General features: G+C 35.1%; 1 protein-coding gene across 1 annotated transcript in view; it reads right to left on the bottom strand.

The window, feature by feature from the left end:
• Positions 1-8,912: 8,912 nt before the first annotated feature.
• The window catches only part of LOC141401054 (carboxypeptidase B), a 48,073-nt gene continuing 42,583 nt past the window's right edge, over positions 8,913-14,402 (bottom strand). Inside the window, exons 3-6 of the mRNA XM_073980874.1 lie at positions 10,017-10,328; positions 9,840-9,950; positions 9,607-9,761; positions 8,913-9,532 (exon numbers count right to left, since the gene is read on the bottom strand). Of these exons, the coding sequence (XP_073836975.1) occupies positions 9,241-9,532; positions 9,607-9,761; positions 9,840-9,950; positions 10,017-10,328 (870 nt within the window). The 3' untranslated portion in view covers positions 8,913-9,240. The remainder of the gene's footprint in view (positions 9,533-9,606; positions 9,762-9,839; positions 9,951-10,016; positions 10,329-14,402) is intronic.

Genomic DNA, 14,402 nt, shown 5'->3' on the forward strand with positions numbered 1-14,402 from the left:
AGATGCCCATGATAGTATTAAAGGCAACACACATCTGTGTGTATCGCTCCCGTTGTTTTGTTAACCTGGCTTCATATTCTTCAGGTGTTTCTGACGCTATAATCTGTGTTTATCGCTCACGTTGCTTTGTTAACCTGGCTTCATATTCATCAGGCGTTTCTGACGCCGTCATTTGTGTATATCGCTGACGTTTTTTTACCTGGCCTCATATTGCTCAGGTATTTTTGACGCTAATTGTTCCCGTCGTTTCTGTAATCGACTATTTCTATCACCTTCACTTTCTTTAGCTCGTTTTGCTTTATACTTTTCTTTCGCTTTTTGAAGCCTTCGTTTACGTTGTGTTGCAGTTTCTTGTGTTTGTTTTTTTTATATTTTTTCCCCATTTTGTTCCCACGAGTAATGGACATTTAAACGGTCGACCCCCCCAGAGGTCCAATAAAGGGGCAAGGCTATGTACAACAAGATGCGCCTGAGTCTTGAGGGGAAAACGCTAACGACATATCATTTTTATCCACCCTAATGCCATACAGTTCTCGGCGCGTTTTAACCTTTCACCTTAACTTGGGTGGTGTACCACTAACGACGTATCATTTTTTTGCCACCCTAACGCCACACAGTCCTTAACACGATAAAAAATCTTGACTTGGGTGGTGGATTCAGGCTGGATGAATCAGATACCTAAATTACAGATTCAATTTCTAAATTTAAATCTTAATTATACGCCATTTAGTGGATGCGCCCATCTTAAATATTGAGGTTGTATAGTGCACTGTATTTTTCTTGTCAAGCCCTTTTATTTGATACCCATATTGGTGGGATTGATAAAAAATTGTTATCAGCCATTTGGTAGCGGCGGCGGCCATCTTAGATTTCAATTTTGCATAGTAAATTGTATTCTACTTGTTGAAACCTTTCATTTGATACCCATGTTGATGGGATTGATAAAACCTAAGTTATCCGCCATTTTGTAGAGGCCGCCATCTTGGATTTTAATTTTATATAGTACATTGTATTTTACTGGTTGAGCACTTTCATTTGATACCCATATTGATGGGATTGATAAAACCTTAGTTATCCGCCGTTTTGTAGCGGCCGCCATCTTGGATTTCAATTTTTTTATAGTATATTGTATTCTGCTTGTTGAGCCCTTTCAGTTGATACCCATATTGATGGGATTGATAAATCCCTATACCGGCACATTTCGGCTGGAATGTTTCATACCTCTATCAAAAACTTAATACCATCAATATCAGCTATTTTGGTGGAGAACGAGCTCTATGGAGAAAATCGGGAGGTACCGTTCTATGGGTACATTTCCGTGCTATAATAAGGCTAAAACCTTCAATATACCGAAAATTGGGATATACCGTTCTATGGGGGTACCCCCGAAAACATGCACGTATACCGGCAAATATCTGAGGGAAATTTTTGTAGCCCAGAAAAAAACTAAATATCAAATTACAGCTACTTCGGTCAAATAATGAGGCTACAAAATTCAAAATACCGATAATCGGGAGGTACCGTTCATACAAAACGTTGACCTGTACCGACAAATTTCTGAGAGAAATTTTTGTAGCCCGGAAAAAGACTAAATACCAAATTTCAGCCATTTCGGTGGAATAATGAGACTAAAACCTTCGAAATATCGAAAATCGGGCGGTGCACAGTGTTGCCGCTTCCATACAAATGTGGACAAAAATAGAAGGCGTTGACCTAGGTTGATGAATTTTTGCACAAGTACTTATGAGGGCACAGGAATGAAAAATATCAAATTTGGTCCATATCGGTTCAGATTTGGATATAGCCCCCATATATATCTTTCCCCGATTTTGCTATAACTCGGTCAATTTTAATCGAATAGCCTTCAAATTTAATAAGTGATATTTTCTTAGGCTAATGAGTACTTTCACCGATTTTCGTAAAAATCGGTTCAGGTTTGGATATATGTAGCTCCTATATATATCTTTCCCCGATTTTGATGGTGGCCGGACTCCCAAAATGATTTTGGGCGTTATGTCCGCTTTGCTTTGCGGACATAACTCCCAAAATTCGTTGGGAGTTATGTCCTTGAAGCAAAGCGGACATAACTCCAAAAAAAAAAAATTGCGGACATAACTCCCAACAATTTTTTCTTAATTTCAAAATTATTTATTTGCTTAATTTTGAAATTAATGATCATAAAAATTGTTATAAATTATAGAGTAGAAGTTATAATGTAAGCGGAATTATACATTTGAAAAGGTCTAAGTGCCAACCAATGCCGAAGTATCCACAAAATCCTCCTGATTTCATAAAATTGTTTGAAAACGAAATTATGTCAGTAGCAGTTCAGAGTTATTCGACGAAGACATTTTGTATACATCATAATTATTTAAGTTTTTCAATATAGACGTGTTAATACAATTTTCTTTCTTAATTTGGAGTAGTAATCAAAAATTATTTTTTTTTAATTTTCGTATTTTCTTTAATTGTAAAAATATTTGTTAAGAAAATCCCGCGATTGTGTTTAAAAATATTTTCGCCTGCGTCGCTATTTGCTTTTCAAAAAGTATTTGCTCATTTTTACAAAAACTTTTTTCTTAAATAGTGAAAATATTTTTGTAAAAAATCGCGGGATTTTTTCAAAAATATTTTCGCCTGCGGCTCTTTTGATTTTCCAGAAATTAATTTGAATATTTTTACAAAAACTTTTTATCTTCAAAAAAAATCGCGCGATTTTTTACAAAAATATTTTCGCCTGCGGCGCTTTTGATTTTCCAGAAAGTAATTTGAATAATTTTACAAAAACTTTTTTCTTAAATAGTGAAAATATTTTTGTAAAAATCGCACGATTTTGTCAAAAATATTTTCGACTGCGGCGCTTTTGATTTTCCAGAAAGTAATTTGAATATTTTTACAAAAACTTTTTATCTTCATAAATTGTGAAATATTTTTGTAAAAAATCGCGCGATTTTTTCAAAAATATTTTCGCCTGCGGCGCTTTTGATTTTCCAGAAAGTAATTTGAATATTTTTACAAAAACTTTTTATCTTCTTAAATTGTGAAAATATTTTTGTAAAAAATCGCGCGATTTTTTCAAAAATATTTTCGCCTGCGGTGCTTTTGGTTTTCCAAAAAGTAATTTGAATATTTTTACAAAAACTTTTTATCTTCTTAAATTGTGAAAATATTTTTGTAAAAAATCGCGCGATTTCTTCAAAAATATTTTCGAATGCACCGCCTGCGGTGCTTTTGTTTTTCCAAAAAAAAATTTAATATTTTTACAAAAATTTTTATCTTCTTAAATTGTGAAAATATTTTTGTAAAAATCGCGTGACTTTTTTAAAAATATTTTCGTCTGCGGCGCTTTTCGTTTTCCAGAAAGTATTTTGATCTTCATAAATTGTGAAAATATTTTTGTAAAAAATAGCGCCATTTTTTCAAAATATTTTCGCCTGCGGCGCTTTTGGTTTTCCAGAAAGTAATGTGAAAATTTTTACAAAAACTTTTTATGATCTTAAATTGTCAAAATATTTTTGTAAAAAATCGCGCGATTTTAAATTGTGAAATATTTTTGTAAAAAATCGCGCGATTTTTTCAAAAATATTTTCGCCTGCGGCGCTTTTGATTTTCCAGAAAGTAATTTGAATATTATTACAAAAACTTTTTATCTTCTTAAATTGTGAAAATATTTTTGTAAAAAATCGCGCGATTTTTTCAAAAATATTTTCGCCTGCGGTGCTTTTGGTTTTCCAAAAAGTAATTTGAATATTTTTACAAAAACTTTTTATCTTCTTAAATTGTGAAAATATTTTTGTAAAAAATCGCGCGATTTCTTCAAAAATATTTTCGAATGCGGTGCTTTTGTTTTTCCAAAAAAAAAATTTAATATTTTTACAAAAATTTTTATCTTCTTAAATTGTGAAAATATTTTTGTAAAAATCGCGTGACTTTTTTAAAAATATTTTCGTCTGCGGCGCTTTTCGTTTTCCAGAAAGTATTTTGATCTTCATAAATTGTGAAAATATTTTTGTAAAAAATAGCGCCATTTTTTCAAAATATTTTCGCCTGCGGCGCTTTTGGTTTTCCAGAAAGTAATGTGAAAATTTTTACAAAAACTTTTTATGATCTTAAATTGTCAAAATATTTTTGTAAAAAATCGCGCGATTTTTTCAAAAATATTTTCGACTGCGGTGCTTTTTGTTTTTCTGAAAGTATTTAAACAGTATTACAAAAACTTTTATTTTCTTAAATTGTGAAAAAATCGCTCGATTTTTTCAAAAATATTTTCGCCTGTGGCGCTTTTTGTTTTTCAGAAAGAATTTGCTAATTAAAAAAAAAAAAACTTTTTTATTTTCTTACTTTATATTTTCCTGCAGGCAGAATTTTTTATTTTAAATAGGTTTGAAGGCAAATTTTGAATATAGTTCGATTTGTATTGGCTAATACTTATTTTGTACTTAATTTTCCTAAAAAAACTAAATCAATTATAAATTATATTATGAAATGAAAAATAAAATAAATAAAAATCATTCAAATTTTAAAAACGGACATAACTCCCATTGGGACTTATGTCCGCTAAGGGGGGTAGGACATAGGTCCCAAAATCGTTTTGGGAGTTATGTCCGTTGGGAGTTATGTCAGGGCACCGATTTTGATATAAATCGCTTAATTTTTGATAAATAGCCTTCAAATTTAACATAGGATTCCTCAGGCCCCTGTTCAGTTTTACCGTTGACCTGGGTTGATGAATCTTTGCACAAGTACTTATGAGGGCATAGGCCTAAGAAAACATCCCATGTTAAATTTTGATGTTATTTTTCAAAAATTTACCGATCTATAGCAAAATCGGTGAAAGATATATATGGAGGCTATATCCAAATTTGTACCGATTTTTGCTAAATCAAATCAAAATCGGCAAAACTGAACAGGGGCCTGGGGAAACGTCCCATGTTAAATTTGAAGACTATTCATCAAAAGTTGAGCCAATTATAGCTAAATCGGGGAAAGATATATATAGGGGCTATATCCAAATCTGAGCCGATTTTTGCTAAAATCGGTGAAACTACTCAGGAGCCTGTGAAAATATCAAATATTAAATTTGAAGGCTATTCGATTAAAATTGACCGAGTTATAGCAAAATCGGTGAAAGATATATATGGGGGCTATATGCAAATCTGAACCGATTTTTGCGAAATCAAATCAAAATCGGTAAAACTGAAAGGGGGCCTGGGGAAACGTCCCATGTTAAATTTGAAGACTATTCATCAAAAATTGAGCGATTTATAGCAAAATCGGGGAAAGATATATGTATATTGGAGCTACATATATCCAAACTTGAACCGATTTTTACATAAATCATTGAAACTACTCAGGAGCCTAAGAAAATATCACATATTAAATTTGAAGGCTATTCTATTAAAATTGACAGAGTTATAGCTAAATGGGGAAAATATATATGTGGGGGCTATATAAAATCTGAAGCGATATATCTCAGAAGGTCGCAGGGATGGGCAGAATGTTTTTACACATTTTGATTTGGAAGAGATGTCCAATTAACGGAAAATAGGAGCCAAGGTGGCAATCAAAAGATCTGCTCTACTAAATATTAAGAATTTTGAATTTTTTTTATCAAATTTAATTTTTGATTTCTTGATAACGGTACATTGCCCGTGTGCAGTTAATGTCAACTTTTTGTACTAAAACGGTATATTTATAGCCCACGCATCAAATTCCTATCCAAAACTTTTAGTATTATCAACAAATTTTTCAGAAAATTTTATTTTAAATGTCGTCTAATTTTCATATGATTATCGCCTTAGATTACCTGGGAAACATTTTTCATATTTAAAGAGCTATAACTTCATTATGGATGCACATATCGACAAAATTCATTCAGATTCCTTGTATCGGATGTGTTTACTGTAAGAAAAATACATAAACATATGTAAAAGTTAACATCACATTTTTTGATTTTTGTCCACGCGGCAACACTGTGCGGTGCCGTTCTATGGGAGCTATATGAAGACGTTGACCTATCCCGACTAATTTCAGGTAGAAAGTTTTATACCCACAACTAAGACTACATATGTACCAAATTTTAGCCATTTCGATGTGATAATGGGGCTAAACCCTTCAAAATACCTGAAATTGGGATGTACCTTTCCATGGGTGTACATCAAAAAGTGAACCGATACCGATAAATTTCTGGGAGAAAGTTTTGCATCCCAAAGGAGGACGAAATATCAAATTTCAGCCATTTTTGTAGGATAATATAGCTAAAACCTTAAAAAAATACCGAAAATTGGGAGATATCGTACTATGGGGACTATATGAGGGCGTGGACCTATACCGACAAATTTCAAATGGAATGTTTTATACCCCAAATGAAAACTAAACACCAAATTTCAGACATTTCGGTGGAATATTAAGGCCACAACCTTCAAAATACCGAAAATCGGGAGTACCGTTCTATGGGTGCTATATGAAGGCGTGGACCTATACTGACAAATTTCATATGGAATGTTTTATACCACAAATGAAGACTAAGCACCAAATTTTAGCCATTTCGGTGGAATATTGAGGCCACAACCTTCAAAATACCCAAAATCGGGAGATATAGTCCTATGGGGGCTATACCAAAACGTGGAACTATGTAAACATTTTATGGTAGATATGTTTCTTAGCCACTTGAAACGAAAATGCAAAGTTACAACCGATTCTGTGGTCAAATGGGACTAATACATTCAAAATAGCTTAAAGTGACGCGTACTATATATGGGGCCTTATATGGGGGCTATTCCAAAACGTGGACCTATATAAACACAATTTGGTAGAAATATTTTTTAGCCTCTGGAAACACAAAATACCAAATTACAACCAATTCGGTGGTCAAATGGGACAAATATCTTAAAATTTCCTTAAAACGACGACGCGTCACTCGTCACTTTGTATGGGGGCTATACGAAAACGTGGACCTACATAGCCCGCTTTCAATACCAAAAGTCCTACATACATATACAAGATTTTACCGAAATTTCATCCACCTACTTCAATAAGTTCGGACGCTAGAGTGATTTCCACAGACGGACAGACGGACGGACATGGCTATATCGATGTAGAATTGCACGCTGATCAAGAATATATATAGTTTGTGGGGTCTACAATAATTATTTCGAGTAGTTACAAACGGTATGACAAACATAATGTACCGCTGACTGAACTGGGTTGTAACGTTAGTGTCAAATTTCATATGACATTTTATACATTTATTTCTATTTCGATGTACATTAGGGACATATATTTTTTGAGAAAAAATATATCATTCGGAAAAAAAACATTTCCCAGAAAGACTTCTTCATATCAATGATATGTAACTTCCTCCAAGTTCGAACGATAAGCCGCGCAGTAAAACCCCGCTTGTAGAGGCGATACAACGTTTGTTAATATGCGAGGTATTTTGTTAAAATTTAAAAAAATAAAGCCCTAATAAACATGTGCTTCTTTGATTTCTAAAGCAAAACATTGAAACAGCTTCTACTTTTTCTATGAATTTCCAGCGACCCCAAACTTTTCTGCAAGAATTCTACTTTCTGCGAGAATTTATGCATTTAGTGGAATGATGTGGAAACATAAAAATTGAAAATGTGACGAATTTTCATTCATGTTTTCCAAAATATTCAAACAAATGTGAAAAATTATTAGTTTTTTAAATTCCAATAATTTATAGACATTTCCTTGTTTTGTTTACAAATACAACTGGCAGTAACGTTACAAACAAAAACAAATTCCTTTGTGGTTGTTGTTCGAGTTGTATTTGTTGTAGTATTAACTTTACCTTATATTTGTTCTACCATGATTAGTAGTAGAATTCTATAACTCATTTTTCGAGTTACCGACAAATATCGGTAAAATTAATTTCGGTAATTAAGGAAATTTTTCGGTAAGTTAACAACCAAAATAAAGCTGTTGCTAAATCCTACCGATAGCAACAGTGCTGTCAACTTTTATTATTACTTTTCATTCAAAATTTTGCATTTCAATGTTACCGATTTGTGTCGGTAATTCAAAAAATAAGTTACAGAATTCCACTACAGATCAAAATTTAATGTCGCCAACCATTTTACTTGATTTAACCTCTCTATAACTTCCCCATTGTGAATACTTCTCCAAAACGATTTATTTAGACACAAGTAGATATTCTCTCCGTATAACGATTTTTTAAGAAAGAATTTTCCTTGAACTTAATGATAAACAAAATGCATCACTACTTCTCAGAAAATAAGAATTGCGGAAAAATATTATATTGTTGTTGTAGGCATAGTATATAGTCATTGACTTTGCCTAGTCAACAATGCTGTATTTTTGCAACACAAAAACAAAGAAAACGGTATTTTATGTGGAAAAATACATATAAGATGAAAATAATGTTTGCGGCAATCGGACTACTGACTAAAATATTTCATGACGTAAATATTTATTTATTGAATATAAGTATGATTCATGCGCCTGAGTATTAAGATGTTGACGATAACATGTTAAGTTGAAAGAAGCAGAAATACATACATATATGGTCGAAATATATGTCTAAAAAATTTGGTGTAGACATTTTATGACTTCTAGGAAAACTAAATGCCAATAACAGCCAATTAAAATAGAAAATGTAAATAAAAACGTCAAATTATTGTTATCGGGCGGTACCGCTAGTACCTTTATATGAGGACTATACCAAAACGTAGATCTATTTAGAATATCTATTTTTATGAAAAAAAAATACATTTTGTAATCTCTTTAAACATAAAACCCCAAATTATAATTAATTCGGCCGATACATATGTATGTATACGAGTATAAGCCAAAAACTCGTTTTATTGGAAACCAAAAATTCATCGGCTCCATCGAACAAGACAAAGTTTGGAAACTGGAAACCAATGTTTGTTTTTTATAATTTTATTTCATTAAAATTAATTAACAATTAAATTAAAATACTAAATTATGAAATATCAAAATGACAAGTTAAAAATTCGCTAAAGGTATTAAGGAGCCACACATGTAGGTATGTATGTGTGTACAGAATACAATTCCAACAAAAAATATGAGTATAAAAATTGTTTTGAAATAAAATGCAAAATAGCATTATATATGTACATAAATAGTATGTAAATTAGAAATACTTAAAAACTAAATTAAGCATCGAATCTGCTTTGCAGTTCATTTGCGACACTTCACAACGATACTCCCCAGCATGAAGAGGCGTGCCTTTTAAAACAAACTAACATGGCGTACAAATTCAACAAAACCAGCAAATGTCTCCTTGCAAATGTGTATGATATCACCGGAGGCAACTTGGAAGTTTTCGCCGGGCAATTCCAGAGTAAAGGACATGGGTATGCCCAAATTGCCATAAGCATAGTCATCAAGACCACCGGAAGCTTCATACAAAATATTTGCCGATGTACCGACAGTGTAAACGGTGCCACGATATTTGGCAATCTGGCTGCCGGCACGCAACGCCACCTGATGCAAGAAGTTACGTGTGGGAGCAAAGGCGTTTCTGGAACGAGAGGAAATAATGGTTTAATTGGCATTTTCCGGTTTTAAAATGGATCTGCCGCCGCCGCTACCTACCTGGCATAGCCGTAAGGATAGAAAATGAATTTGCCAAACGAATGGACATCCAAACTTAGCTTGACACGATGGCGATTATATTCCAAATAACGTGTAATTGCTGCTGTTTCCGGTTCCGAAGCAGGTGATGTACCCGAAAAGACTTCAGAGCAAAGCTGAAATAAAAGCAAAAACAAAATCCGAACGCAGATTAGTTCTGTTTTCCTTGCAATTCATTTATCTTTTTCAATTACATTTTGACTGGCACCACGAGCATTCCAATTATTAGCAAAATTACGATTAATATCAACACCAACACATGAACGACCGGGATAACGATGTCTGTTTTTGCGCCAGAATCGATCCTGAAAAAGGAAACAGTAAAATAATAATTATTTTTGTAGATTAAAAGTAAAAGTTAGTCAACATACCGTAGTAAATGAGTATTCATAACCATCAGGATTAGCCAAGGGCAGCAAATACAGCTCCACATCGCTGAGTACCTTTTGGAAGGCACGAATATTGGACAACATCTCATTGGCGAAATATAGCACCGACAATGGTGTAATCCATTCACGACCATGAACACCAGCCTGAATATAGGCAACACGACGTGGACGCACACGGCTGTTCAACGAAATGGACAAGGCAGCCAAGTGACGACCCTCAGAGGAACGGCCCAAAGATTCATAGCGACAATACTGGGGGTAACGAGCAGCCAAAGCATTCATAAAACTTAAAACCTATAAAGAAAAAGAAATAAAATAAATAAGTGTATTTCTCCTCAATTTTTATCAAGGTAAGATGCAGTGGAAATTTGAAATAAGAAGGGCAATTTGGAAATTGGGCCAAAATGGATACGAAAATTGCTGAAAGTACTCATAGCATGTCAATGTACAGTCGAAATCGCTTATAACGTCGTCGTTTATAACGTCATATCGGTTATAACGACGATATCCAAAAGTCCCTAATCTCTGGGGCCCTTAATAGCCCTATCGCTTATAGCGACAAATTCCGTCGGTCCCTTGACCGACGTTATAAGCGATTTCGACTGTAATTGGTTGAGCTAGAAAAATAAAATACGAAAATCCCGAAAAAAAAGGTCTTGCGCTCATTAACCAAGGAAGTAGACAGAATTTAATTGCCGGGGAGGCCCATCAGTTACTGTTGCTATTGTTGCCCATTGTTGAAGTAAATCATTCGCAAAAAAATCTATGCAATACTATCGTTTGTTATTGGTTAGATTTTAAAGGACAAAAACCGCATTTGGAGGCTTGGAAAACAAACGAAGAAAACTGTCGGTTATGCTATCATATTAATACCCTCAGCCCATGACTGCGATAAAAACAACAAGTAAGAACGGCGTTAAGTTCGGCCGGACCGAACTTGTTATGCCCTCCACCACAAGTTGTATTGAAGTAAAATGGAATAATTAGTTTCCTTTCGTGTATGAAGAAGACTTAATACTAAATTTCAGCAATTTCGGTAAAACAATGTGAGGCCCCATTCTATGGGGGCTATTTCAAAACGTCGATCTATACCGACAAATTTTTGACGGAAAGTTTTTAGGCTCAAAGAAGACTAAATACCAAACTTCCTATATTTCGGTAAGAGAATGTGGCTAAAACTAAAAAAATACCGAAAATCAAGAAGTAAGCTTCTATGGGGATATAGGAAGACGTGGACCTATACTGATAATACTCTTCTGGAATATTTTATAACTCTTGGAAGACGAAATAACGAATTTCAGCCATTTCGGTTGGATATTGACGTCACAATCTTCAGTATTACGAAAATCCGGAGGTACCGTTCTATGGGGGCTATATCGAAACGTGGACCTATACCGACGAATTTTAGTCAGAAATGGGGCAATATGAAAGCGTGGACCTGTACAGACATATTTCTGGCGAACAGTTTTATATCACATTAAAGACAAAATACCAAATTTCAGCCATTTTGGTGGAATATTGAAGATACAACCTTCAAAATACGAAAAATCGGGAGGTACTTTTCCATGGGGGCTATATGAAGGCGTGGACCGATACCGACAAAGTTCTGGGGGAAAGTTTTATACCACCAACGTAGACTAAGTACCAAATTTCAGCCATTGCGGTGTGAAAATGAAGCTAAAACCTTCAAAATACCGAAAATCGGGAGGTACCGTTCTATGGGGGCTATATGAAGGTGTGGACCGATACCGACAAAGTTGTGGGGGAAAGTTTTGTACCACCAACGTAGACTAAGTACCAAATTTCAGCCATTTCGGTGTGATAATGAAGCTAAAACCTACAAAATACCGAAAATCGGGAGGTACCGTTCTATGGGGGCTATATGAAGGTGTGGACCGATACCGACAAAATTCTGGGGGAAAGTTTTGTACCCCTAAAGAAGACTACGTACCAAATTTCAGCCATTTTGGTAGGATAATGAAGCTAAAACCTTAAAAATACCGAAAATCGGGAGGTACCGTTCTATGGGGGCTATATCAAAACGTGGACCGATATGTCCCATTTTCAATACCAACCTTCCTGCAAGTAATAAAAACTTCTGTACCAAATTTTGACTCTCTATCTTTAAAATTGCGAGCTGTATCTTGATTTCAACAGACAGACGGACGGACGGATAGACGGACATGGTCAAATCGACATAGAATTTTATGCTGATCAATAATATATATACTTTATAGGGTCTCCGACGAATATTTCGATGTGTTACAAACGGAATGACAAATTTAATTATACCCTCCATATGGTGGAGGGTATAAAAACAGAGGAGGCCGGATATTTGGAATTTTTGGGCCAAAGAAATATTACGATGTGCAAAGTTTGGAGCAAATCGGTTAGTCCATTCGATAGTTAACATGCGCACCAATTTAGTGAAAAAGTGTATTCATTTGTCGGGAAGGTAAACGATATCGCCTATCTTCGCACTTAAACTAAGGGAAAAAATCACAAGATCCAAAGTTGGGACCAAATCGGCTGAACCGTTCGAGAGTTGACATGTACTTCAACCACTACACATGGTGCCCATAGGGGTTTTTAACAGCTTTCGGGCCATTTTCTCGGAAAGCATGGGCTTGTTCCTGACAAATTTAAACCGGCGTAAAAGAGACAGGAGCGAGCATAACCTGCTGCAAAAAAATCAAAGCGATTTGAGAGCAGGTCTTTAGCTGGACATTTTCGGAAAATTTTGAAATGTTATATGGGAGGAACTCGAAGAAGTGGACTGATATAGTACATATTCTAACCTGATCTATACCTGACAGAAATATTACGACCTGCAAAGTATGGACCAGGTCGGTTACTCCTTTCGAGACTTATCTTGTGGATAATTTTAGCGAAAATTTTTGAACTTTTGTGAAAATGGTACCAAAAAGAGTGTACCGATATGGTCCACCTTTGAACATAAACTAAGTTTCGACCGAATGTTGCAAGACCTAAGTTTTGGACCACCGTTTGAGAGTTATCGTGCTCTTTATCTAGACAAACTGACTAACATAGGTAAAAGTACTTGCCTGAAACGGATATATGGATGAGACACATTTTGGTAGTATGAAACTGTATACACCCTCGTTAGCCTAAAGCCTAAGTAACAGCAGCACCTGTTACACAAGATAGATATCGAGAGAGATAGTAGTCTTCTTCAGAAAAAGACAAAACGGAAAATTGAGTCAGAATGTAGTCGAAAATTCAACCAAAGAATGGCGTTACGTTCGTCGAACTTGTTATAACCTCCACCATGAGATGTATCGATATAAAAGGCCTTTACCGACAAATTTCGGGTGGAAAGTTCTACATCCCTAACGAAGACTTAATACCAAATGTAAGCCATTTCAGTAGAATATTGAGGCCACAACCTTCAAAATACGGAAAATGTGGTGGTACCATTCTTAAGGGGGCTATATGAAGACGTGGACCAATGTATATCGACAAATTGCGGCTGGAAATTTTTATACCCCCAACAAAGACTAAATAACAAATTTCAGACATTTTGGTAAGATATTGAGACCACAATTTTCGAAATACTGAACATCGGGAGGGACCGTTCTGTTGGGGCTATATGAAGACGTGGAATTATACCGACAAATTTCAGGTGGAAAGTTGTATATCCCTAAAGAAGACAACGTACCAAATTTCAGCAATTACGGTGGGGTATTTAGGCCACAACCTTCAAAATACCGAAAATCGGGAGGTACCGTTCTATGGGGGCTATTTGAAGGCGTGGAGCTATACCGACAAATTTAGAAGGGAAAGGTGAATACCTCCAACTAAGCCCAAATATCAATATTCAGCCATTTCGGTGGGATATTGAGGCCACAACCTTCAAAATATCAAAAATCGGGAGGTACCGTCCTATCGAAGCTATACGAAGACTTGGACCTAAACGGACAAATTTCGAATACCCTCAGCAAAGTCTAAATACCAAATTTCAGCCATTTCCGGGAGATATGCGTTCTATGGGGGCTATAATAAGGCATGGACCGACAAATTTCTGGGGTAAAGTTTTATACCCCCAGCAAAGACTAAATACCAAATTGCAGCCATTTCGGTGGAATATTGAGGAATATTGAACCTTCAAAATACCGAAAATCGGGAGGTACTGTTCTATGGGGGTTATATGTAGACGTGGACATATACCGGAAAATTTCTGGGGGAATTTTATGCCCCCCAACGAATACTAAGTACCCAATTTCAGCCACTTCTGTGTGATAATGAAGCTAAAACGTTGACATTATCAAAAATCGGGGGTACCGTTCTATGGGGGCTATATCAAAACGTGGACCGGTATAGCCCATTTGCAACACCAATCATCCTAGG

This window comes from Musca autumnalis, unplaced genomic scaffold (assembly GCF_047663935.1).
Source record: "Musca autumnalis isolate F117 unplaced genomic scaffold, ASM4766393v1 scaffold_4, whole genome shotgun sequence".
Classification (NCBI taxonomy): domain Eukaryota; kingdom Metazoa; phylum Arthropoda; class Insecta; order Diptera; family Muscidae; genus Musca; species Musca autumnalis.